At 42.6% G+C, this 25,152-nt stretch overlaps 2 protein-coding genes across 4 annotated transcripts in view; one reads left to right on the forward strand and one right to left on the reverse strand.

Moving 5' to 3' along the window:
- The window catches only part of LOC129714528 (ras-specific guanine nucleotide-releasing factor RalGPS1-like), a 49,860-nt gene extending 33,364 nt beyond the window's left edge, over positions 1-16,496 (reverse strand). The window contains exons 1-8 of the mRNA XM_055664202.1: positions 16,286-16,496; positions 10,140-10,215; positions 9,128-9,232; positions 7,716-7,766; positions 4,480-4,563; positions 3,635-3,724; positions 1,508-1,600; positions 141-267 (exon numbers count right to left, since the gene is read on the reverse strand). Coding sequence (XP_055520177.1) covers positions 141-267; positions 1,508-1,600; positions 3,635-3,724; positions 4,480-4,563; positions 7,716-7,766; positions 9,128-9,232; positions 10,140-10,181 — 592 coding nt within the window. The 5' untranslated portion in view covers positions 10,182-10,215; positions 16,286-16,496. The remainder of the gene's footprint in view (positions 1-140; positions 268-1,507; positions 1,601-3,634; positions 3,725-4,479; positions 4,564-7,715; positions 7,767-9,127; positions 9,233-10,139; positions 10,216-16,285) is intronic.
- On the forward strand, positions 12,404-24,402 carry LOC129714526 (alpha-N-acetylgalactosaminide alpha-2,6-sialyltransferase 3-like). 3 transcript variants are annotated; one of them, XM_055664198.1, is made up of 6 exons: positions 12,404-12,523; positions 14,111-14,250; positions 17,671-17,874; positions 18,743-19,149; positions 20,609-20,716; positions 22,437-24,399. In XM_055664198.1, the coding sequence occupies exons 2-6, from the start codon at positions 14,209-14,211 to the stop codon at positions 22,624-22,626; spliced, it is 951 nt and encodes a 316-aa protein (XP_055520173.1). In that variant the 5' UTR covers positions 12,404-12,523; positions 14,111-14,208; the 3' UTR covers positions 22,627-24,399. The 3 variants fall into 3 exon arrangements, with proteins under 3 accessions (XP_055520173.1, XP_055520175.1, XP_055520174.1); XM_055664200.1 differs by lacking the exons at positions 12,404-12,523; positions 14,111-14,250 and adding an exon at positions 14,317-14,550 and having other exon boundaries at positions 22,437-24,393; XM_055664199.1 differs by lacking the exons at positions 12,404-12,523; positions 14,111-14,250 and adding an exon at positions 15,797-16,010 and having other exon boundaries at positions 22,437-24,402.
- The last annotated feature ends 750 nt before the right edge of the window (positions 24,403-25,152 follow it).

Below are 25,152 nucleotides of genomic sequence, written 5' to 3' on the forward strand. Positions count from 1 at the left end.
AATCTAATCTCCGTGGTTTACTTTAGATCAGCTGGGGTGAAGACAGGGCCAATTAAGTCAAAAATAAAATGCATTAAAGCAGGCAAAATTGCAATCCCTGAAGAATCAGCCTCCTGAAAGAGACATGAAATCAGACTCACCCAAATATGGGATGCATGGTTTATTTCTCAAGCAGTTGATGTAAGTTCTTAGTTGCTTGTAATTGTCTTCTTTGGACATCAAAGTCTCCAGTTTCTCAAATGTAGCCTTATCTTTCCTGCTCAGCAACTACAGTTAAAGAACAAAACAGGACTTTACTGCAACATCTTCTTGCATGTTAAGAGAAAGAATGTTTGCACTTTTCAAATCACCAGCACCATTATTATTTTTAGTATCAACAAAATCACTGGTTAGGGCATCCAGCACAGATTGTAATACTCCAATCTTCCCCACAGACCCGTCAATCTCCGCAATCCCAATGCCCTTCCTACTCTTTAGTTACATTATTACATCAATCTCAAACGAATCTCACAGCCACACTTGCTCCCCAAAGCCCCGTATATATCCAAAAAAATCAACACCAACTCGCTACTTCACCTTAGTTTTACACCAATACAAATTAATCCCACAGACCCATTCTGACCAGAGCCCTGTATCAACCCCAAGATAATACCAATGTCCCATCCTTTCACCACAATCATTTATCATTCCACTAGTGCCACTACCCTTTAAAACAGTCCGTGCAAGCCACGAGGACATGTAATGTGTTATTTTGGTCAAAGTCAGTGGATAGCCACACGAGAAGAAAATTCAAGTTGAAATACATACAAACAAAACCACTGAATAAACTGAGCAAATCCAAAGACACAACATTGGTGAGAATGATTCTGAAAACTAATAATAGGCTGTAGTGACTGTCCAAACAAGATTAATGAATCTTGGGTTTTTTTGTTTTTTATTAATGTAGTTTAATTAGCAAATCAGATTTCTTCTGTCACTTCTACTAACTATAGATTACAATTTATTTTCATTAGTGGCACAGACATCAGAAATCGCTGTCAGATCCCAGCATTTCACAATCTTGCTTTGAAATTATCAAGAGCCTTTCCAATAATAAAACTTTAAAAGTTTGAAATATTCAACTCGGGTAACATGTATGAAGAGAGAAATGAACATTTCCAGTCAATGACCTCACATCATGCTGGAGTCTTGGTGGACAGGTATCCTTATTAAACAAAAGCAGTGAATTATAATCTGTAATATCTCCAGTTTCAGAAGTCACTGGTCAGAAATATTATTTTTCTTTTCCACAAATGCCTTTGAGTATTGCAAGTATATTCGGTTTAAACCTTACAATTCCACCAGCATCTACTATTGATGTACCACTAATGCATGTTAGATCTGCATTGAAGAGATACCACACAAGGCCATAAGACAACATTCTCAGCATGGTACACTTCAGCAATGCAGAAGCTCTCGTGAAAAAAAAATTTAATCAAGAAACTCAAAAAAAGGGCCCTTCACTTGCCATCCATGTTTTTGACAACCTGAATATTGGTGTGCTTTGTAAAGCTGAGATGACCGCCATCAAGCCATGGAGATTATTGAGTTCCTGCAGTTTCTGCAACATGAACAAATATTTACATAATGCTTTACATAATCTCAGAACAAATACTCAATAAAACAATTGGAAGGCTAGTAGAAACAAAGAACTGCAGGTGCTGGTTAAAAAGACACAAAGAGCTGGAGTAACTCAGAAGGCCAGGTCTCCTACCTGGAGAACATGGATAGTTGATGTATTGGGTCAAGAAGTGCCTGAAGGAGGGTCTTGATCTGAAATTTCACCTATCTACATTCTCCAGAGATGCTGCCTGTCATGCTGAGTCAATCCAACACTTAATGTTCTTTGTCTAATTGGAAGGCTAATTTCCGTTTGGCTTTTCCCCCCATTCACGGAATTCACCAAAAACCATTCCACAAATGCCCAGGCACCAGCCCCACACCAGAATCCCATCATTCCCAACCCTTGGGTCAATGGTCTAAATCTGCACCTGGTTTTACATTGTTGAATACTGCCAGCTGTTACTTGATAGCAAACTGATGGAGTGAGATTACAAATAGACACAAGCTGTTCCATTCCCAGAGTCCACTCTCAAATTGCAACCATAACAATATCCATTCAGCTATTGATCAGAGGTGCCGAGCTTCTGCACTCCAATACATCTGACCTTTCCATAAGATCTATATCATTTCAAATAGGTTGACCTTTTTTATGACATGTTGTCCAAGAGAATGAAGAATGGCTCTGCTCAGACTAGTGCAATGGGCTTTGTTCAATTTATTCTCCCAAACCTGGCACACCTTCCATTTCATTATCTTCGAATGACAACGTACAAGGGCACAAATAAGCGTGGGAGTGGGATGGTTAATTCCAAATGGCAGCAACTGGATGCTTAGGGTCTCTTCTGCAGATCACCCAATCTGCCTTTAGCTCTCCCAGTGAAGAGGAGACCATTTTGTGAATATTGAATACAGTCTACACGATTGGAAGTGCAAGCGAACCACTGCTTTGGTCTGTGGATGGTGGGATGGGAAGATGCGAAAGGACAGATGCATCTCCTTTGGTTGTATGGAAAGTTACCATGGATGGGAAATTGTTGGTTTGGATGGAAGAATCAAGTAGGGAGTTGTGAAAGGTGTGATCCTGTTGCAATGCTGAAAAGCAAGAGAATTGTATCTCTTTTTCCTCTACCAAACCACAATACCCTCTATGCACCCCACCCCCCCCAGCCCATAATCTCCTCCCTTAAACTTCTGAACAGATAGTCTGTAACGGAGTTCAGTTAAATTCAGTTTAGTTTATTGTCACATGTACCATGGTACAGTGAAAAGCTATAGGTAGTGAAAAGGATACTGCTGTTGGACATGTAAATAACATGGTCTGGATATTGTAGCAGAATGAGACAAGTGACAAGGGCTGGAGATACTGGCCTGGGAGAGGATGATAACATGTCCTTCCACTTAACCCGAAGGACGCGAGCGCTTAATGTGTTTTATCAGAGCCTTGAGACGCCTTCCTTAGTTCACATCTCATTCGTATATAGGAAGGCAAGGATTACTAGTACCGTATAAATCATTCGTTTTGTTAGAGGTCTGAGGGCAATCAACCAAAGGCTGCACATTGAAGGAATGTTTGGTGAATTTCATCACCAACTCTGCCTTCCCTGAGATGTGCTCCCAATAGATGAGTATTGATCCATATTTTTGAGGATCTCAATGTGAATCCTAATTGCCAGAGGGCAAGCCTAAAGCAGATGGTACAGGACTTTGGTCTGGAGGATGATAACAGCAAGGCCTAATCTCTCATATGCTTATGCAGCAGAGCTGAGAATGTCTTGAAGCAGTGGCTGCCAAGGTCCTAAACTCTGAAATTATCTACCCAGTCTCCTCCACCTCTCCTCTAATAATCTCGTTAAAGTCTACTTTATGACCAAGCGTCCTTCCTGACATTAGCAAGTACCACCATCCTCAACTGTAGAATAGGCTTTCCACGTCACACAAAGTTCAAGTCATGAAGTGCTCCAAACATAGCCATTGGAAAATTGTCTAACAAACCTGGATCTACCACAAAGCAATTCTTGTGAAAAGCACTTACTTTTGCAATTTTAACTGAGTGGCTGAGAACGTCAACTCTTGTTTTAAGCATCTGTTTGGTGAGAATTTCTCTGACCACCCAGAAACTAACCTGCAAAGAGAGAATCACCAGTTTATGCTCATCCTTCATTCTTTTATCTCATTCCAAAGCAATTTAACAAATGTATAAAGCTGACTACTTTCGCCAAGACCTTACAAATATTTAATACTGGTGAATTTCTTCTAATGTAACAGAATAGAATGACTTCAAAGATTAGGATTTCTTCCACTAATTAAACAGATTTCATTTTTAATTGAGATCAAACAAAAACAAGATGTACATTTGTCAGTATTCAGTACATGAAAGTATCCTGGTAAGAAGCAAAGGCTCAAGCTGAGGACATGTATTTCTCCTAACAAAGGTTTAGAGACAACATTGGCGAATTGAACAGAGCGTTAAAATGACTAGTCACGGCCTCAGCTATCCAGGTTAGTTTCTAACCCCCTACAGTGTCTGTGTGTAGTTGCCTACATTCTCCGTCACCATGTGGACTTCCCAGGTGCTCAGTTTCCTCCCACATCATGAAGATGGGCTGGTAGGTACATTAACTTGCCATTCTAAATTACCCTTAGTGGAGGTGGCTGGTGGAAAAATCAGTGAAGTGTTTATGGGCACAAGAGAGAACAGATTACAAAATTGATGGGATTGCTCCAGAAGCCACCATAGATGAAAATATTTTGGTCAAGTTTATGTTGAAATGAATGCGAATACACATTTCAATTATGCATTGGATGAATAAACAGATTTGATCCACATACTGTAACCTACCTTTTGTGATCAAGACCTTGTATATTACTTGACCCTACCTGGTTAAATCTCTGGGTAAAAGCTACTACATTAGGAGCCAACGCATGCTTCCCCCTCTTGTTCCATGCGCAACCAGACAGTTCCTGTGGAGTGGAGGGAAAAAAAAAAGATTTAAATCCAATACAAGTACAAGATTAATTCAGGATTTAAATGGTTTATTTACAACATATTATTTTGCATTCCTGGCAAAAAGGCCTTTTACTTAATACAACAATTCCTATCCCCATATGCAAGCCACATGTGGAATAGTGTGTGCAAAATGAATTACCTCTTTATCAACACACATTATCCAGATTTGGCTGTTCCTTATTTATCATTGGTCAAAGTGAGGAAGCCCTCAACCCATCAGAACTATGGAAGTACCATGACGTAGACCATATCACAGTGCTGGGGCACTACCACCATCCCAAGAGCAATTGGGGATGAATAATAAATGCTATTCTTGTCAGTGCCACTCGCATGGCAGAAAATTTTTTTTTTGTAAAAGACAATTAAATATCTGCCTGAATGTTACACCAGACAAACTACCATTTGCACAACTCAAGCATCATAAGGCTGGGCAGCTAATAGTCAAGAACAAATACAACACCAGCAAATATGGATGGAATTTCCCCTTTACCCCACTCCGTCCAGAAACTGGACACCATATTCAACATGTTACAGGCAGACTTGCATCTCTATAGTGCTTGCCTAAACTCAGGTTATGCCTCTAAAGCTCGTGAACTAACATTAGAAGTGCAGTCAATATTGTAATACAGCAAATAAACGTAGGCAATGTGTTATTTGTAGTAAAGATAATGAACCAGTTAACCTGCTTGTCATGCTGTTTATCAGAGAAATGCTAGCCAGGATAGAGAAGAACACCCTCTCTTGCTGTTTAAAAATAGCAGTACAATTTTATTTTCTGACTTCAATATCTTTTCTGAAAATCTATCCTTCCAACACTACAGCATATCTATCTCTCTCTAGACTGATAGCTTGAATTTTGTGCTTGACAGTCAGGAATGGGACTTGACCCATGAGTATAGACTAATAAGTGAGACTGGCTTATGGAGCCACAGAAGACCCATGATAATTGTGGAGCAAGAAGATGGAGAGACTTTGAAAGTCTTCATTAAAGAAAAGGTATTTGACTGAAGATCAAATAGTTCAAATGCACATAGAACTGGTCAAAGAATCTGTATAAATCAAAGGGGGTCCACCACCTCTACTACACTCACAACCACCAACCCCTACCATTATTGCCAAGCCTTCAAACACCAACCCAAACTAGGAAAGGTATTTATTCATCCTTTATAGAGCGAGCATAATCTAGGGATCAAATTTAGTGAATGATTGAAACACTGACTGATTGAGGCAGTAAACTTGCTTTTAAAATGGGTTCTGTTTCTCCTCAACCATTGCCCAAGAGATTCCCAAACACCAAGCATTTGGAGACTTATTTTAAACTAATTTCCAGTTTTTGCTATTCAGCACCAGGATTTCCGGAACAGGATTTAAACATCAACATCTGGATTGGCAGCTGACCATCACTTAGCTTTGGTTCAAGGGCCTAACAATGCTTTTAAAGGCTGCTATAAAAACAAGATATCAAGTTCAAACTAAAAACATTGCTTATGAATAGAAACGGGTGTTGGAAATACAGGGGAGATTAAATGGTGCAGCAGCAAATTTATAAAGTTAGGTACTCCGAACTACATGTGCTAAACCCAGCAGATAGTGAGGACTATTTTACCAGGGCTTTTATCAATTTATTATTATTTCTTCTTCTTAAGTATTTCCTCAGAATTAAGAATGACATATTTGAGTTAGTTCTGTGGGCTCCGAGGTGGCTGATGAGGGTGAGCACCAGAAGAGGAGCAGGAGGTGTTTGTTTGGGTAGGCGCGTGGGCAAAAGGTTTACCAGCAAAACACATCAGTGTGACTGAACAAAATCTAGAGGTGGAATTAAAAATGTTTTGCCATCTCAAGCTACTCAGTAATTGCAAATGTAAGAAGTGGGAAGAACCATGGCCTGTTAGTAACTAGCTTGTCTTCTCTGGAGTCCCTCAAGATTGAAGATTACTTGTTTCCATTATAATTCAATTGGTCTTAACAGGCACATCAGAACCAATGTGGAATCGGCAGATTCTGCTGTGGATGGGACACGAGGTGTGTGATAGGAGGTTGGATGGATTTATGGGAAGAGGAGCAGAGTCACAGGGTATATAGTTAATACAGGATATATTTATGTAAGCAAGAATCAGCCTCCAAACTACTTTCATTGAATATATCAGTGCTCTCCTTTGAAGTTGCAAGGTGCAACTGCATAATAAAGGCATTAGCTATTTGAAAACACTAATATTATTACAAAACCGAGTAGCACTTGACACAAATCATCGTATTTATCAAGACAACGATCAGTTCTTCATCAGATACGCATGATATGCACTCAACATTGGGACTGAGTAATGTGACATGACCATGAGATATTAACTAATGTTAAAGATGTTAACCAAAATGCTCAGGGAACAAATGTGCAAGCAGCACAGTGTTACAGCAAGTAGAGCTACTGCCTCACAACTCCAGCAACCCAGTTAAGTCCTAACCTCACATGCCGTCTGCGTGGAGTATGCAAGTTTTCCCTGGCTACATGACTTCTTCCAGATGCTCCGGTTTCCTCCAAAATCCCCAAAATGTGCAGGTCAGTAGGTTAATTAATCATCAATGGAGTGATAGATTATAAAAGGGTGTAGGAGTTGATTCCACTCCTCCAAAGAAAAGGGCCAGCAATCCACCAGCCTTTTTCATTATTTTTCTCTTTCTGCCAAAAAACATTTGAATGACATTTCAGACTCCCAGGTTTCTCTGACTGTTGTACCCAGCTATTCCCCAATTTATGTACTCTTTGAATGATAAAATGGATAAAACGATGGATTACATCACATTCATGTGCATTGCAATTCACTTGCTTCAAGTTTACCCATTTGATTACAGAATCTCAGAGGCTGTTCATAACATCAAGTCGTGCTGCTTTCGTTGAGAACATTTCTATATTTAGACCCATTTCCTTACTCCTTCCCACATCCTTCAAATAATTTTCCATTGTGCATTCCACGGATGGGCACCAAATCCTGGCCTCGCCAAAAATGCTCACAGACCAATTTAATTTAAAAGCTGCAGCAGGTCACCGCCAATACATCTTTCCAACACTCTGGACAATGGTCACTCCGCCCTTCCCCGATGTGGAACGTACCTCGGGCTGAATGGACTTGAAGACAGTAATGTCCAGCAATGTGATCTGACTCTGAAACAGTAAAAGAGAATCAGGCATCGCCACGGGCAAAACACATGAAATGTGGAACACAAACAGAAGTCTTTTACAAATCAGCAAAGCTGCCAAACACACCAGCAAGAAACAACCCAGCTAATTCCACGTTATACCAGCAGTAGCATTTTACAACCAGATGGATACCATGCCAGTGCTCTACAAATTGCTACTTCCTCTCCTCATTAAACACCAAGCCTCTCGAAATTCTACCCCGGGCAAAAGGCTTTAAAAGTACAGAACCAAGCTACTTTTCATGGAATCTGCACGACTCCATCCTTTTGTTTTATCCTGCCTTCATTTTCCAGCCCCCTTTCCCAATTCTCATTTTTCTGCACTCATTAGCCACACAATTCCTCCCCAGGTCATTCCAGAAAACGGTTTGCAACCCAGTTTGCAATTCAGAAATACAGCTGTGAAGAAAGTTCCCATAGTGCTGAAGATGCCTGCAGCACTACATCTCTCTCTCCCGCCAGATTCCCAAATGCTCATTCATTTATACAGGCCGTACCCAAGTCAGACATTCTGAAAAGTCCCCACCCAAAACCTCACCTATCCATGTTCTCGAGGGACGCTGCCTGACCTGCTGAGTTACTTCAGCACTTTGTCTTTTTTCAGACATTCATAAGCCTGGGAGATTCTGCTCAGCCTGATTACAGCAGCGACACGTAACTTCATCTGTCTATTTCCCTCCACAGACCTGATGAGTTCCTCCAGAGCTCTGTTTTTTGCTCAAGATTCCAGAATGTGCATTCTCTTGTATTTCCAGGATGTGTATTTTATTTAGTTAAATAAGTTTATACAAAGGGAGATTGCTCTGCACAGCCTTGGAGAAAAACCCAGCCATTAAAATATCCACATCTTCCATTCGGAAGGCACTCATCCTGCTCACTTGTACCCAGAACTGAGGGTCCATCCTTGACACAATGTGTTGGATCTCTCCAGTCAGCATAGTGCTCTATACAACACAACTATAACACCAGAAATGTATCATCTCTGGGAGAGGGCCAAGTGGCGGAAACAGAATAAATATAGAAGGATGCCAACTGGTTGGTATGGTGGACCAAATCACTGCCATGTGACGGATTCATTTTTATTTACATCTTGTCTGCAGTGACAATGTTAAAAGTATTATACGAATGGAAATAAGTTCAGTTTAGGAACAGAGAGATCACTCATATTTGATATATTTCCCAACAATTCTCTGAGGAAATTTAACAAAAGCTCTTTGGATTCAATTCTTTCAGTATCTCATTGGCACCAAACACACTGAAACACCCCATATCCAGCTCATTACATTGGTTCTTCCTTCCCTCTCCCCCACCGTAACTTTTACTCACTGCAAACTGTTCTGGAGACACCTTGAGAACATCAAATACAACAGCATCGAAGCTCTTCCCGAGGTTCTGAGATCCATTTTCTATGGAAGCCACGGATGGACTGCTCTGGAAGTTTTAGGTTAAAAATACAGAAATTTAGCCAGCTGTGGGTGTACCACCCAACAATAGTTACGGACTTTTGTCACAACACTTAGCATATTTCATCCGCCCCCATATTTCATACCAGTTTCATGAATAATTCTCCATATTAACTTTTTTTTTTTTTTTTACAAATTGTCACTGTAACATAGGGACCATAGAGGAACTAATTTGTAATATAGGAACTAATTTGTGCAAAGGAATACAGTAATGTCAAGAGGCAATTTCAACATGTCCATCTCACCATTCAATACAATCATGGCTGCTCTCTGCCCCATATTACTTAACATTTAGTAAACAAAAAAAATCCCTCAATCTCAAATTTAAAGTTAACAACTAACAAATCTTATAGAAACATAAAAAATCCTTAAAGGATTAGATAGGCGAGATACAGGAAAAATGTTCCCCATGTTGGGGGAGTCCAGAACCAGGGGTCACAGTTTAAGAATACGGGATAGGCCATTTAGGACTGAGATGAGGAAAAACCTTGTCACCCAGGGAGTTGTGAATCTGTGGAATTCTCTGCCACAGAAGGCAGTGGGGGCCAATTCACTGGAATGTTTTCAGGAGAGAGATTTAGCTCTTAGGGCTCCCACCCACCATGCATGGGACTTTGGTAGTGCTGATCTAGCAGAGTTTCTAGATTGGATGTTATTTCATATTAATACTCCAACACACTTATTTACTATTTAAAAATAAGATGCTACACAGTAAAATAAACAATTTTTTAGGGTACATGAGTGACGAGATCCTTGTGGAGCTGAATTTAGTAAAAACAGCAGGAAGAAATTATAACATGTACAACCAACTCTAAAGCAATGTTCAAAGTTCAGTCTAAAATAAATATCTTTCAGTTCAGTAACAAAGTACCTACCTCTGGTCCAATATTTATTTTGTCTCTTGCAGTTGGCTCCATACTATTCCTAGAACATTAGTAGCTCAAATTTGACCTGTAAAGAAAGAATGTCACATATTAAACTACAAGAACTTATTATTTGATTGCTCTTGTTTCTGTAATAAATTCAAGGTGTGTATTAACTAAAAGGAATAGCTGTGACAATAATTTGAGTTTAATCATTATCATTTTGAGTGGATGTTCTTATTACAACCTAGCTAATCCATTGAATTACTATCACCAGTTATTTTCAACTATTCTTTACCAGTATTTGAATTCACACCAATCATCTTTTCCTTAAAGTTTAAAGGGGAAATATTTCATTGGAACACCATAATCTCAGCCATATTCTTGGTTGTATCCTTCATCCTTAGATTTCTTCACAGACTGTATCACAGGGGCTTCTTCACCACACAGACTACGCAATTCAAGATAACCACCACCCACCATAATATTCTCAGAAGCAATTAATGATGGGAGACAAACGTTAGCCCTATTAGTACCATCTTCATCGAGAGTGAACGTATGTAAAACTGACACACAAGACTGCCAAGCTGGTTTATTGGTCTAGCCATTTAAAACAAATGATTAAAATACTCTTTCCCACACGTCCTTTAGTTACACCTTGACATTAAATGCTCAATGGTTGAAATACAATTCAATACAAAAATAAAACACCAGATTGTACTGAAGTTTACCAGAATGGAAAATCACAGACTATCTTTGATTGGATCTTACTAGACTTTATCTTGCGCTAAACATTATTCACATCATTCCATTTATCGGTATCTGTAAACTGTAGATGGCTCGATTGAAGTATGCATTGTCTTTCCGCTGACTGGTTAGCACACAACAAAATTTCTTCACTTTCCACATGACAACAAACTAAACAAGCTAGCTGATATCAGAAAAAATATTTTGCTGCACATGTACTCACAATCTGAATCACAACTACTTTAAAATGAACAACTTTTCTTTCTGTAGAGCCTTTAACAAATTTAAATTAGGTGTAACAAAATCAGAAAAATCCAACTTAAAGAGATGGTACAGCACATGTAGTAATGTTTGGACAAAGAGGTGGGTTTTCAAGAGCATCTTTAGAGTAGTGGAGAAGCCCAGATGTGTAACAAGTGAATTCCTGATCTGGTAAAATGCAAAACAGAAAATGCTTGAAAAACTCAGCAGGTCAGGCTGCATCTGCGAGAAGATAAAGAGAAAGATATCTTTCATATCAAAAATCCTTCATCAGAATGGTAAAGGAGCCCCAAAAAGCTTGTTAAGCTGCTGGAAAGAGTGGGTCTCTCATGGGCTAAAGACAGGACGACCATTGGGATAAGTAACAAAGTTAACTGGTCAATAAGTTGCAGAATAATGAGAAAGTAACAGACAAAAGAACACAGGTAGCACAGAAAAGAATGATTACTACTCTTACTGGAACCAATCACAAAGTTCTGTACCACATCCTACACTATAGAAGTTTAGTTCTAAAAGATGCAAAAATAGTAAATCTGAAAAATGAAAAATGCCGGAAATACTCAACTCACATTATCTGTGGAACATGAAACAGTTATCATTTCAGATTTCCAACATTTTGTTTATATCAGGTTTATTTTTAGATTTTTTTTTTTTGATTTTCAACAAAACTAAAACTTCAGAACACCCTTAATGTATGCATTTTCCATACACACCCGTACAAGGACCACTTAGTCACCCTGGTTTTAGCTTTCTCTACATCATCCAGAAAACCAGATACTCAATTGAATGTCCAATCATTGCCCCTTTATCATTGATTATTCCAATTTATGTGCAATTGCATTTGATCCCATAGCCTTGTGATTTGTTAAATTCTGACGTCCAGTCTTAACTATGCAGCCTGGAATAGAATAGGATGGATGGGGCTCTTCGTCTCAAGAGAGAATTGGCATTGTTGTGGTAATAAAACTGCCTCAGATGAAACAAAATCCCTGAAGAGGATGATATGCAAGGAACCAGATAGATTGCCTTTTTTTTAAAGCTCTATGGACAAGAGTTTATTGCGAATAAGTGCATGGGTCCCACCCCTGACGGAGCGCTCTGCTCCTCTGAATGGCGTCAACACTCCACACGACGACCCTCTCTCGTGCCCAAACGGCCGTTGGTCAGCGGCGCGTGCACGAGACCAGGTGCGCACGCAACACGGCGGGAGCGCGCACCATCCTCACCCCCACCCCCACCCCGTCAGGCACACCCGTCCGCGCATGTGCACTCCGGACTTGCTGGCCAGCTCGGTGTGCGCATGCTCCCCTGAGAGCGCGGGAAAAATGCATGTTGCAATTTAAGAAACACACATAATACCCGGCAGATCAGCTGCAGAATGCCTCCAGGTTCAGTATGCATTGGGATATATAGATAGATAGAGATAGATAGATAGATAGATAGATAGATAGATAGATAGATAGAGATGGATAGATAGATAGAGAGATAGAGAGATGGATAGATAGAGAGAGATGGATAGATATAGATAGAGAGATATGGATAGATAGATGGATAGATAGAAATGAATAGATAGAAATGAATAGATAGAGATGGATAGATAGAGATGGATAGATAGAGATGGATAGATAGAGAGAGATAGATAGAGATGGATAGATATAGATAGAGAGATATGATGGATAGATAGAGATGGATAGATAGAGATGGATAGATAGAGATGGATAGAGAGATGGATAGATAGAGATGGATAGATAGAGAGAGAGAGATAGAGATGGATAGATATAGATAGAGAGATATGGATAGATAGACAGATGGATAGATAGAAATGAATAGATAGAGATGGATAGATAGAGAGATGGATAGATAGAGATGGATAGATAGAGATGGATAGATAGAGATGGATAGATAGAGATAGAGAGAGAGATGGATAGATAGAGAGAGATGGATAGATAGAGAGAGATGGATAGATAGATAGAGATGGATAGATAGATAGATAGAGAGATATCTGTATAGATATATATTTATCTGTCTATTTATTTATATATATATATGGGTTTTTTTTAATAAAAGAGAGGCATAGATAGGATAGACACAGTCAACCTTTTTTTCTCCCTTGGATGGAAAAAGCAAATACTAAATGGATACAAGGTGCTGGAGTAAATCTGCAGGTCTGGCAGCATCAATGGAGAACGTGGCTAGATAACATTTTGGGACGAGACCCTTTAGTCTGAAAGTGATGGGAGCCTCGATGTTTTAAGGGAGAATAGGTATAGTCGTGGCAATAAAACAGTTTCAGATATAATCCTTGGAGAGGATATTGGAGGTTAGCAGGATATTAGCAGTGATTACATTTAACAGGGTTAGCTTATATTTTGCACAACCTACACAGACACAGACATGTTTTTAATTTTGATTATTATCCAAGTTATCTTTAAGTGGAAGAAGATATAATAACAATGTGCAATTAATAACATGATGGGACCTCAATACACTTCACCGGATCATTATCAGCAGAATTTCATACTCAGTCATATAAGATATGAGATAAGATGGGGAAATACTAACTTGAAACATCATCTATTCATGTTCTTTGAAGATGCTGCCTGAGTTCTCCAGCACTTTGTTTCCTTTTGTGTATTAACCTGTAACAGCAGTGCCTTGTTTCTACAAATATTAGATTTAGTTTAGATGACATAGCTTTAAGGTGAGATGGGCAAAGGAAATGTGCAGGGCAGGGCATGTTTTTTTTATACAGCATGTGGCGAGTGCCTGGAATGCATTGCTGAAATTGGTGGAGGCAGATACAATTGTCATTTTTAAGAGAATTTTGGATAAGCAGGGAATGGAGGGATATGGATTATGTGCAGACAGATAAGAGTTGGTCTTGTTATCATGTTGGGTACAGATATTGGGCATTGAAGGACCTGTTCCTCTGTTGTATTCTATGTTCTATTAAGTATGTTCCTCTTTAATTTTAGGAGAAGTATGATTTTGCATATCCATTGATGAAGCAGATGAAGGTGGATAGGTTCAGACACTGCTCTTGGATCGCCTACAGTAATATCCAAAGACAGGGATGGTTGACTACCAACAACCACATTATCTTCCCCTGTGCAAAGTATGACTCCAACACTACTGATGTGTTTTGTTGTCTGATTTTTCGCTCTCGGCTGTTAATTGCTGTCTTGTGTCAAGTGTTGCCTTTCTCGCCTCATCTCTTGAACTCGGCTCTTTCATCCATGTTTGATCCAAGGCTAGACACAAAATGCTGGAGTAACTCAGCGAGACAGACATCATCTTTGGAGAAAAGGAATGGGGGACGTTTCGGGTTGAGACCTTTTGATCCAAGGCTGCATTAAGATCTGGAACTCGTTGTCCCTGCCAAAAGCCACATTTGGCACGTGAAAGCAGGTTAATGGTAAGTATATGCGGCTTGATAGCAAAAGCAGAAAATGCGGGCTATGCTCAGCCTGTGAGGTAACATTTTAAAGGGTCAATAACACAACATCATTTAGAATAAGGATCCTGATGTGCAATGCCAATAATCTCATGTTCTCCAGGGATGCTGCCTCAGAAATCACTTCTAATATCCTCTCAGGAATTTTATCTGAAGCAGTTTTATTTCCACGATTATGCCAATTCTTAACATACCGAGGTCCCCATTGCGTTCAGACTGAAGAATGGTCTCAACCTGGAATGTCGCCTATTCCTGTTCTAATGCTGCCTGACACGCTGTGTCTTTTTTTTTGGTAAACCAGCATCTGCAGTTCCTTGTTTCTACACATTGACAGATGAAGTTTAATCCCAATAAGAATGGTGCGAATCATCTTGGGACGTTGAACAGAAGTAGAACTTGTACAGTAACAGGTAGTGTGCAAAGGAATGTTGATGACAGAGGGACCTTGAGGTCAAGTCCATGCTTCCCTGAAAGTGGTAACACAGGTGGACAGGGTGATGAAGAAGGCATATGTTATGCTTGCCTTCATTGGTTTGGCCATGGAATATAAAAGTTGAGGTGTTCTGTTGCAACTTTACACACACTGATTAATATGATGTGCATTTCTTTTCCATGCTAGAAAATGGATGTGGTTGCATTGGAGAGAGTGCAGAGGAGACCCACCAGATGTTTCCTGGATTAGAGATCTTATGGGTAGAGTTTGGATAGGCTTGTAATCTCTGGGGCAAAGGAGACAGAGGGGTGATTTGATAGAAGTATTACAAAGTTATGAGGCATCTATATCTCTAAATCAATAGTGTGTGTCCCTGTGTGCCTGCCTGTGTGTGCGTGTGCCTGCCTGTGTGTGTTTGTGCACGTGTGTCCCTGTGTGCCACTGCATGCCTGTGTGCATGTGCCTGCCTGCGTGTGTGTTTGCCTGTGTGTGTTTGTGCATGTGTGTCCCTGTGTGCCACTGTGCATGCCTGTGTGCGTGTGCATGCCTGTGTGTGCGCGCGTGCCTGTGTGTGTGTTTGCATGTGTGTCCCTGTGTGCCACTGTGCATGCCTGTGCGTGTGTGTATGCCTGTGTGCCACTGTACATGTATTTGCGTGCCTGTGTGTGTAAGCCTGTGTGTGTGTGTGTGCAAAGTTAGACATCAACTGCAATTCAGACTGGTGCCTGCAGCTAACGGAACTGAAACTGGCCTCTTCCCAGTCACATGACATGGGGGAGGTGGGGAAGTGAGCTGTGGGAGGGAAAGAGAGAGAGAGAGAAAAGGAAGGGAAGATCAGACATGGTTTCACCAGCGAGAACGGTGCTTTGAGTACATAGCTGGCTCTGTGTGTCGGCGAGGGCTAGTTTTTATAATCACAAGCGCATCCCCTCTGCTCTTTGCACAAAGCTCTGTCAGTGGAGTGAGGATGGTCTGTCCTCAGAGGAAGGTAAATGCATTTTTTTTCCTTCTCTCCCTTTTCTATATTCGGCTGGAATCAGAGACAGGGCAACTGGGCAGGCAAGGATGATTTGCATGTATCTCTGTGCTGCCGTTGCATCCACTACATTTAAAGCATAGTGCTATTTGTCAAGCTGCCGGCTTCCTGCCCTTCATTCCAGTTATGTCTGTCAACCCGCTGAAGCCAAGGATGAGAAGAAAACGGTAGCTACTAATAAAGAAAATGATTAGTTTATGTGCAATAGCAAATGCCTTCATACACACCAAGTCCTGATCCCCTTTCACTCCTGACTTGCACTGTATCCTGGTTTTAAAATGTTCATCCTTGTTTCCAAATCCTTCCATTGTCTTGCTTCTCCCTGCCTCTGTAATCTGCTGCAGCTCCGTAACCCACTGCCTTCCCTTGGCTGGTGTGTTTGTGGCCTCTTGCTCGTCCCTGAATTTACTTGATCCACCACTGGTGGCAGTATTATTATTCATCACGTCCAGCAGCTCTCAAAATTTACCCCCTCAACCTTTCTCTCCCCCTCTCCAATTCTCTCCCCCTCTCCAATTCTCTCCCTCTCTCCCTCTTCAATTCTCTCTGTGTTAAAATCTTCTTGCCGATCTTTGCGTCAATAGTGTTCTGTCTAATAGTGTTCCTGCTATCAGGAGTTCCTGACTGTGAGTGATGAGCTTTGTCGCTGCATGGAATCAAAAGCTCTCACTGTTATCAGTGCGTTTATATCACAAAACCAGGCGAAAATGAAGGATCTCGACCCGAAATGTCACCTATACCTTTGCTCCAGAGATTCTGTCTGACCCGCTGAGTTACTTCAGATTTTTTGTGTTGATCTTTGATTTAAACCAGCATCTGCAGTTCCTTCATGCACGGTTCAGGAGGTCTGCTACTGGCCTTCTACATTTTTTCAGAAATGTTCTTGTATCTGTAAAGCTACGCCTTTTAATCGGTCATCACCTGTACTCACAATTGTACTGTACAGAGCAAGGCCATAGGACAAGAACAGGCCACTCGGCCCCAAGTATTTGTGCTATCATTCAATTCAATGATGATGATTCAACGGTACTTTTCTGCCACCGGTACTTAGGTGTAGTGAAATTCTTTGTTTTGCATACAATACACAAAAGAGTTGCCAAGTTTCTGACACCAACAAAGTTACAAAAGTAGTCGAGTTACAAGAGTCACATTAGTCCCTCCTCGCTCTTGGCGAAACCCTTTCTTCCGCTCCCCTCCCCGCCCCCCCCTCACCTCCCCCCGCACACACCGACAAGGTCCCTCTTAGCTCTCCACGGTCCCGACCCCACTAGGTCTCTCTAAGTTCTCTGTGGCACGGAACCTTCTCCTAGACCCGACGGACCGCACACAGCCATGTGTCATCTCCAACAGTCACGTCCCCCCTATAGAGTAACACTCCCTCAGCATTGTCCTCTGATAGGAATAGCAATCCCTTGACGGTGCAGCCCATACCAGGACCACTCCCCTGGTGATAGGTACCTCAGTACTGCCCCTCTGATAGTGCGGCACTCCCTCAATACTCCAGCTTTCTGTGTCTATCTTCTGAGCTACTCCAGCATGTTGTGTCTATCTTCGGTTTAAAGCAGCATCTGCAGTTCCTTCATGCACATCAAACTAATTTTGTTTCTCCCAGCGGAATGTTCTCCTGGCGATGGGTGTGATCGGAGGTGTGTCGTTCCTTGTTGCTGTGGTCCACTACATCCACCTGTCTCCCTATCCCGTCATGCTCTCGCAGCTGGCTGGCAAACCGGCCACTGGCGGCCTGAGCCATTTCTTCGGTGCTTTTGGTCAGAATGGCAAGTTGCTGCGAGGCTATGTCAGCCTCCCGGAACAGCAGGTGAGTCCGTGAATCACCTTGGACAGGTGCGTGGCTTCGAGTGATATGGGCCAAACGCAGGCAGATGGGATTAGCTTAGATGGGACTTCTTGGTCGGCAGGGTGGAGTTGGAAAGAGCTGTTTCCGTGCTGTCCACACTATGAACGAGGCTGCTGCTGATAGCTAACCGAGCAGGTCTGAAGAAGGGTCTCAAACCTGAAACATCACCCATTTCTTCTCTCCAAAGATCCTGTCTGCCCCGCTGAGTTACAATAGCTCAGGGGTTCCCAACCTTTTTCGTCCCGTTTACCCCAGGCAAATTTAATAGCACATAACATTGTTATTTTACTTATTTATGAACAACAAATGATGAACAGAACCAAACACAGTCAGTCAATGAGAACAAATACGTACAAATCCAGAATCAACACATTTACCCCCTGGGAAGGTAGAATTGCCCCCTGGGATGGTACCCCATCCGTTTATGTTGAAGGGGAAAAGATTTAATAGGAATCTGAGGGGTAACTTTGTCACACAAAGGATGGTGGGTGTATGGAACAAGCTGCTAGAGGAGGTAGTTGAAGCAGGGACTATCCCAACATTTAAGAAACAGTTAGACAGGTACATGGGATAGTGTAGGAAACAACTGCAGATGCTGGTTTAAATCAAAGATAGACACAAAATGCTGGAGTAACTCAGCGGGACAGGCAGCATCTCTGGAGAGAAGGAATGGGTGACGTTTCGGGTGGAGACCCTTCTTCAGACAGGTACATGGATAGGACAGGTTCGGAGGGTTGTGGACCAAACGTGGGTAGGTGGAACTAGAGTAGATGGGACATGTCGGGAGACTGTATCACTCCATGACTATATGTTCTCTCTCTGTCTCCAGCCTCTAGACCTCGCCTGTCAACAGTGCAGCATCATCTCCAGTTCTGGGCAGATGTTGGGCATGAAGCTGGGAGCTGAGATCGACCAGTCGGAATGTGTGTGGAGGATGAACAACGCTCCAACGGAGGGGTTTGAGTCTGACGTGGGCAGCAAGACCACGGTGCGAGTGGTGTCGCACACCAGCACCCCGCTGCTGCTCCGCCAACAAGCTTTCCTCTCCGGTCTCAACAGCTCCTTCCACGTTTTCTGGGGCCCGCAGCGTAACATGCGGCGTGACGGCAAGGGGATCATCTACAACATGCTCCGCACCGTCCACAGTCACTTCCCCACCGCCAAGATCTACACCCTGACTGAGGAACAGATGAGGCTCTGCGATATCGCCTTCAAGAGAGAGACTGGGAAAGACAGGTAGGGAGAGCAAGACTGGAACTGACGGTAAAACAGAACCGCTGAGAGAGGAGACACCAACTCCTACACCAGGGGTGGGGAACCTTTGCATGTTGGAATACAACATTAAGTTAGCTGTAATCTAACGAGGCCGCATCCAAGAAACTTCAATTAGATATACTTCAAAATAGAAACATAGAAATTAGGTGCAGGAGTAGGCCATTTGGCCCTTCGAGCCTGCACCGCCATTCAATATGATTATGGCTGATCATCCAACTCAGTATCCCGTACCTGCCTTCTCTCCATACCCCCTGATCCCCTTAGCCACAAGGGCAACATCTAAGTCCCTCTTAAATATAGCCAATGAACTGGCCTCAACTACCCTCTGTGGCAGAGAGTTCCAGAGATTCACCACTCTCTGTGTGAAAAAAGTTCTTCTCATCTCGGTTTTAAAGGATTTCCCCCTTATCCTTAAGCTGTGACCCCTTGTCCTGGACTTCCCTAACATCGGGAACAATGTTAGGGAAATGTACATTATTTTGTAAAATTCTAACCTCCATGTACTAACTTAAAAAAAATGGGGAAAAAAATGTTAATTCTAAAGTTACCTAACCTTTTAATAACTTTGTTGTGACTACTTTTTGTGGGAGATTAACGTACATTCTAGAGTCGCATTAGAACTAAATCATAAAAAAACACTAGAAGCAGAATTAATCGACAATTGAACATTTTAATAATGTATGATTGATGTATATGAAAAGTTTTTTTTACTATAATATGTAACTATACTTTACCATAATATGTTTGCTTCTAATAAAAAAATATATTTTTAAAAGAACTAAATCATGAGCAAAACAGGTGTTAAAATAGCCCTCGTGACTTACTAATGTTTTAATTGTGGCCGTCAGTCGGGGAGGATTATTTTGTTGAATCTTCTTTTACTCTGTGGTATTTTAAATACGTTCATTTTAAGATTAAAATAAAAATAATAAAAGACGAACAAAAACATATTAATAAAAATAAAAGGATTTGTTCTAGACAATTTGGATTCATTCAAAAGGCCGAACTTAATGGCCTAGAAGGCCGCAGGTTCCCCACCCCTGTCCTAGAATGTAGACACACAATGCTGACGTAACGTCAAGCATTCCTTCTCTCCAGAGATGCTGTCTGTCCCGCTGAGTAACTCCAGCATTTTGTGTCTAACTTCTACCCATGTACCCGTCTAACTGCCTGAATAAGGGTTTCGGCCCGAAACGTTGCCTATTTCCTTCGCTCCATAGATGCTGCTGCACCCGCTGAGTTTCTCCCGTATTTTTGTCTAACTGTTTCTTAAACGTTGCGATTGTCCCTGCCTCAAATACCTCCTCTGGCGGCTCGTTCCGTACGCAGCATCAACTACCTCCTCTGGCAGCAAGGTGTTGTCTCTGTCAGAGTTCCCCAGACTTGCTCTCCAATGTTAACCTTGTTCTCTGTGTTGTAGGGTGTTGTCTGGCTCGTACCTCAGCACTGGCTGGTTCACTTTCATCCTGGCGATGGAGGCTTGCAGCAACATTCACGTCTATGGAATGATCAACGACACTTACTGCAGGTACCACAGAGGACAACCATTACCTCCCATGAATCACACCGCCCATCGCTCCTTCCCTCAGCCCCACCGCCTCTCCCAAGTGCCTCCCATTTACCCACCACCCTCTTTTTGTTTTGTTTTAGTATCCTACACATACTAGGGACAATTTACATTTACCCAGGCCAATTAGCCTACAAACCTGTACGTCTTTGGAGAGTGGGAGGAAACCAAAGATTCTGGAGAAAACTCATGGGGAGAACGTACAAACTCCGTACAGACAGCACCCGTAGTCAGGATCGAACATGGGTCCCTGGCGCTGTAAAGGGCCTGTCCCTCTTGGCCGTCATTTACGTGACGTGATGCATCATTATGCGTCCGCACAGCCGTCTGGAGCGCGTGATGTCATTTGAAGATGGACACAAAATGCAGGAGTAACTCAGCGGGACCGGCAGCATTTCTGGAGAGAAGGAATGGATGATGGTTCGGGTCGAGACTCTTCTTCAGTCTGAAGAAGGATCTCGACCCGAAACGTCACCCTCCAGAGATGCTGCCGGTCCCGCTGAGTTACTCCAGCATTTTGTGTCCATCTCCAATAGTCTTGGCCCCACTCTGGGAGTAGGAGTCGGGGCGGATCCGCAACGGCCGTGAGCTCCAGGCCGAGCTCGGCGATCGTTTGGCTGTTTCTGTTGCTGTTGAAGGTGAGACGTTGCATCGTGCCAGGGTCTGGGGCCTGTCCCACTTTGGCCGTCAGTTACCCTATCTGTGCCTCTTATTTTACATACTTTTATTATGTCTCTGAACCCCTGGTCTTTCAAAGTAAATAACCCAAGTTTGGCTGGTCCACATGTGTTTAGTAACTTTATTGCAGGATATATACTGTAGCTGGCACTCTGTATCTCCCTTGCAGTGCTGGCTCGAAGGGCCGAATGGCCTACTCCTGCACCTATTGTCTATTGCCCTGTGCATTGAAGTGGTGCCATAGGATCTTGTAGGGTGGGAGTGGGGTAGGTATGATTGTAGAGAACAGCATGTGTGGCCCAGAAGTAACAAAACGTTATCCTATTAGCTTGGGTTATGAATGAATGAATGAATGATGAATGAATGAATAAGTTTACTGGCCAAGTACGTGCACATACAAGGAATTTGCCTTGGTGCTCCACTCGCAAGTAACAACACGACATACAGTAGACCATTAAGAATAAAACATAAAACATTAAACCATTAAAAATAAAACACTATAGTATAAACATGCGAATTAAATAGAATACCAGAGCAATAATAATAATAGTAATATATATTTTATTGTCATTGCACAGAGATACAACGAGATTTGGAATGCACCTTCCATCCGATGTAATAACTTAATTAACTAAAATGTAGACACCCAGAGAAACAAGATTGAGGAGGCAGGGAGGCAGTTTATGGGGGGGGGGCACTCAGCAGGGCCGGTTTTGAGCAGCTATAGCTCTGGAGATGAAGCTGTTCCTAAGTCTGGAGGTGCGGGCATAGAAGGTCTTGTAACGTCTGCCAGATGGTAGAAGTTCGAACAGACTATTGCAAGAGTGTGAGGAGTCTTTGTGAATGCTGACGGCCTTCCTGAGGCACCGTGTATTGTAGATGGCTACAGACCTTTGGTTATTGAGTAGAGTTACTGCTCGTGGAAAAATCTCACGGAGCAAGAAACTCTTGCAAGACATCTAGCCGGGGAAAATAAGCTTGTGTGTTTCTCTCCTGCCTACAGGACCGAAGGCCACAGAAATGTCCCGTACCATTACTATGAGCCCGGTAGCCAGGAGGAGTGCAGGGAATATTACATGCATGAGAACGCACGTTACGGAGGGCACAGGTTCATCACGGAGAAGACCGTCTTCGCAAAGTGGGCGAAGGAGAGGAACATCAAGTTCTCCAACCCCGCTTGGCGGGTCTCCTGACCAAGGCATTCCCTCTGGACTCCACTCCTTGGACATCACTGGTAGTGGTCAGGACCTCACCAACTCATAGCTCCACTCTATCTCCCTATGCCGCAAATAAATATCGCCTCTCCCCGGCCTATTTGTGCCAGCACCGATTTGCAACTTTTCCATTTGTGCTTAAAAGAACAAATGTGTCGGCAAGCGAAAGTCTTGCTGGCGTTTGTAAATAGTGTCTTGTCAAAAATGCCAACCTTCAATTGAGACTTCCTGCGCTGCATCAGAAAAGTACTTTGTTGGCTGTGGAACACTTCGGGACATCCTGAAAGGGACATGAAAGGTGTTTTAGAAATGAAGCTTGTCTCTTAAAGATGGAGGAGGTCACCACTCCAGACAAGGGGATGCAGGAATAATCGGCAGCTGTTCAACATCTTGCAGTCTCTTGTCACTAGAGCCGTGCAGCGTGGAAGGGTTGTCCGTTAGTCTCAGAGCCCAGGTCCGTAAATGTTGCATTTTATTCTCACAGGCGACTTGTTTGTCAACGCCTTGAGATTTTCAGTCTGAAGAAGGGTCTCGACCCGAAACGTCACCCATTCCTTCTCTCCAGAGATGCTGCCTGTCCCGCTGAGTTACTCCAGCATTTTGTGTCTATCTTTAGATCCAACTGTGGGGAATTAACAGAGGGGTCAGGATTGCACCCAAGCTGTAGAAGGATAGAGAATAGGAGCTGGACATCAGCTGAGGGTGGAAATAACCTGGAAGTCATTTAAAATAATAATGGATAATGTAAAAGGTCAGAATTGTATTAAATGCACTATTAGATTCTTGTAAATGCCTTCTTGTTATTGTTTGCCACAATTATTTTCACACAAAGGATGATGGGTGTTATGGAAGAAGCTGCCAGAGGAGGCAGTTGAGGCAGGGACTATCCCAACATTTAACAAGGTGTTAGACAGGTACATGACTAGGACAGGTTTGGAGGGATGCTGGCAGGTGGGACTAGAGTAGCTGGGACATGTTGGCCGGTATGGGCAAGTTGGGCCGAAGGGACTCTTTCCACACTGTATCACTCTATGACAAAGATACAGATTCCAAGTCTTCCACCTCGTCAACTACAGCACTGGTCACCCGGAACAGATCCAAAGCACAATACCGATCTCACAGCCTCGACACCAAACAGGCACCTTTGCACTCAATGTAGCAGGTGAGGGAAACTAATTGAACATGCTTTCAAAGAAATGGTTTCAAAGGTTTGTTTATTGTCATGTGTACCAATTGAGGTAGAGTGATATGTGAATTACCACACAGCCATACTAAAAAAAAGCACCAAGACACACAACTACATAAAAGTTAACATAAACATCCACCACAGTGGATTCCCCACATTCCTCACTTTGATGGAAGGCAAAAAAGTCCAATCTTCTTCCACTTTATTCTCCCGCGGTCGGGGCAGTCGAACCATGCGTCAGGACGATCGGGTGACACCGTACGATGGCAGCCCTGACAACTGTCTGTCTCGTCCTTTTGTTGTCCTTGGTCTGTTGTTAAATGTATGTTTTAGAGTATTATGTGGGAGGTGGGGGAAACTTTCTCTTAATCTCTTTCCTCAACGGAGATGCAACTTTTTCCGTACTGTATCTCCGTCCACGCTGCGGCCTAACATCGTGGAGCTTGCGGTCCCTCTGCTGGGGACCACCTCCGGGAGCTCCAACCGCAGCAGCCTACGGACTTAATATCGTGGAACTCGCGGTCTCTTGGCTGGGGATCGCATTCGGGAGCCCCAACCGCGGGAGCTTCGATCGCCAGCTGCGGGAACTTCGAGCGCAGCGACTGCGGAAGATTTGACTACCCCGACCGCGGGAGAAAAGGAGGGAAGAAGATAATCTGTTATTGCCTTCCATCACTGGGGAATGTGGTGGAGCGCGCTGTGGTGGATGTTTATGTTAATTTTTATGTCGGTGTGTGTCTTGCTGCTTTTTTTGGTATGACTGTGTGGCTAATCAAATTCCTTGTATGTTTTTACATATCAGGCTAATAAATTGATCACAATACGACGACAATGGCTCGCTGCCCCTGGGACGCCTGCTTCAGTAGTAAGATTCTGATGGTACAGGATCTCATCACTAGCCAAGCCAGGTCTTGGTGCTTGTTGGTGATTTATAGCAATGATGCATTATATATATATAGAGATAGATGTACCAGTCTGAAGAAGAGGTGTGGTCTGAAATGTCAACTATTCCTTTTCTCCAGAGGTGCTGCCTGAACCAGTGAGTTACTCTGGCATTTTATGTTTATCTTCAGTGTAAACCAGCATCTGCAGTTCATTCCTGCACTTGTATAAATGGGTATTCATGGGTTCTTGGCGCAGAATAAGGCCATTCAGCCCATCAAGTCTACTCCGCACTTAAATCATGGCAGATCTATCTTTCCCTCCCTCTCAACCCCATTCTCCAGCCTTCTCCCCGTAACCCCTGACACCCGTACTGATCAAAAGTCTGTCAATCTCCACCATTGACTTGGCCTCCACAGCCATTTGTGGCAATGAAT

This window comes from Leucoraja erinacea, chromosome 39, assembly GCF_028641065.1.
Source record: "Leucoraja erinacea ecotype New England chromosome 39, Leri_hhj_1, whole genome shotgun sequence".
NCBI classification, from domain to species: Eukaryota; Metazoa; Chordata; class Chondrichthyes; order Rajiformes; family Rajidae; genus Leucoraja; species Leucoraja erinaceus.

Coding starts and splice junctions, on each gene's coding strand:
- LOC129714526 (XM_055664198.1), top strand. CDS start 14,209: ATGGTTGACTACCAACAACCACATTATCTTCCCCTGTGCAAA. Junction 17,875..18,742: donor TCAGCCTCCCGGAACAGCAG/GTGAGTCCGTGA, acceptor CTCTGTCTCCAG/CCTCTAGACCTCGCCTGTCA. Junction 19,150..20,608: donor AGAGAGACTGGGAAAGACAG/GTAGGGAGAGCA, acceptor TCTGTGTTGTAG/GGTGTTGTCTGGCTCGTACC.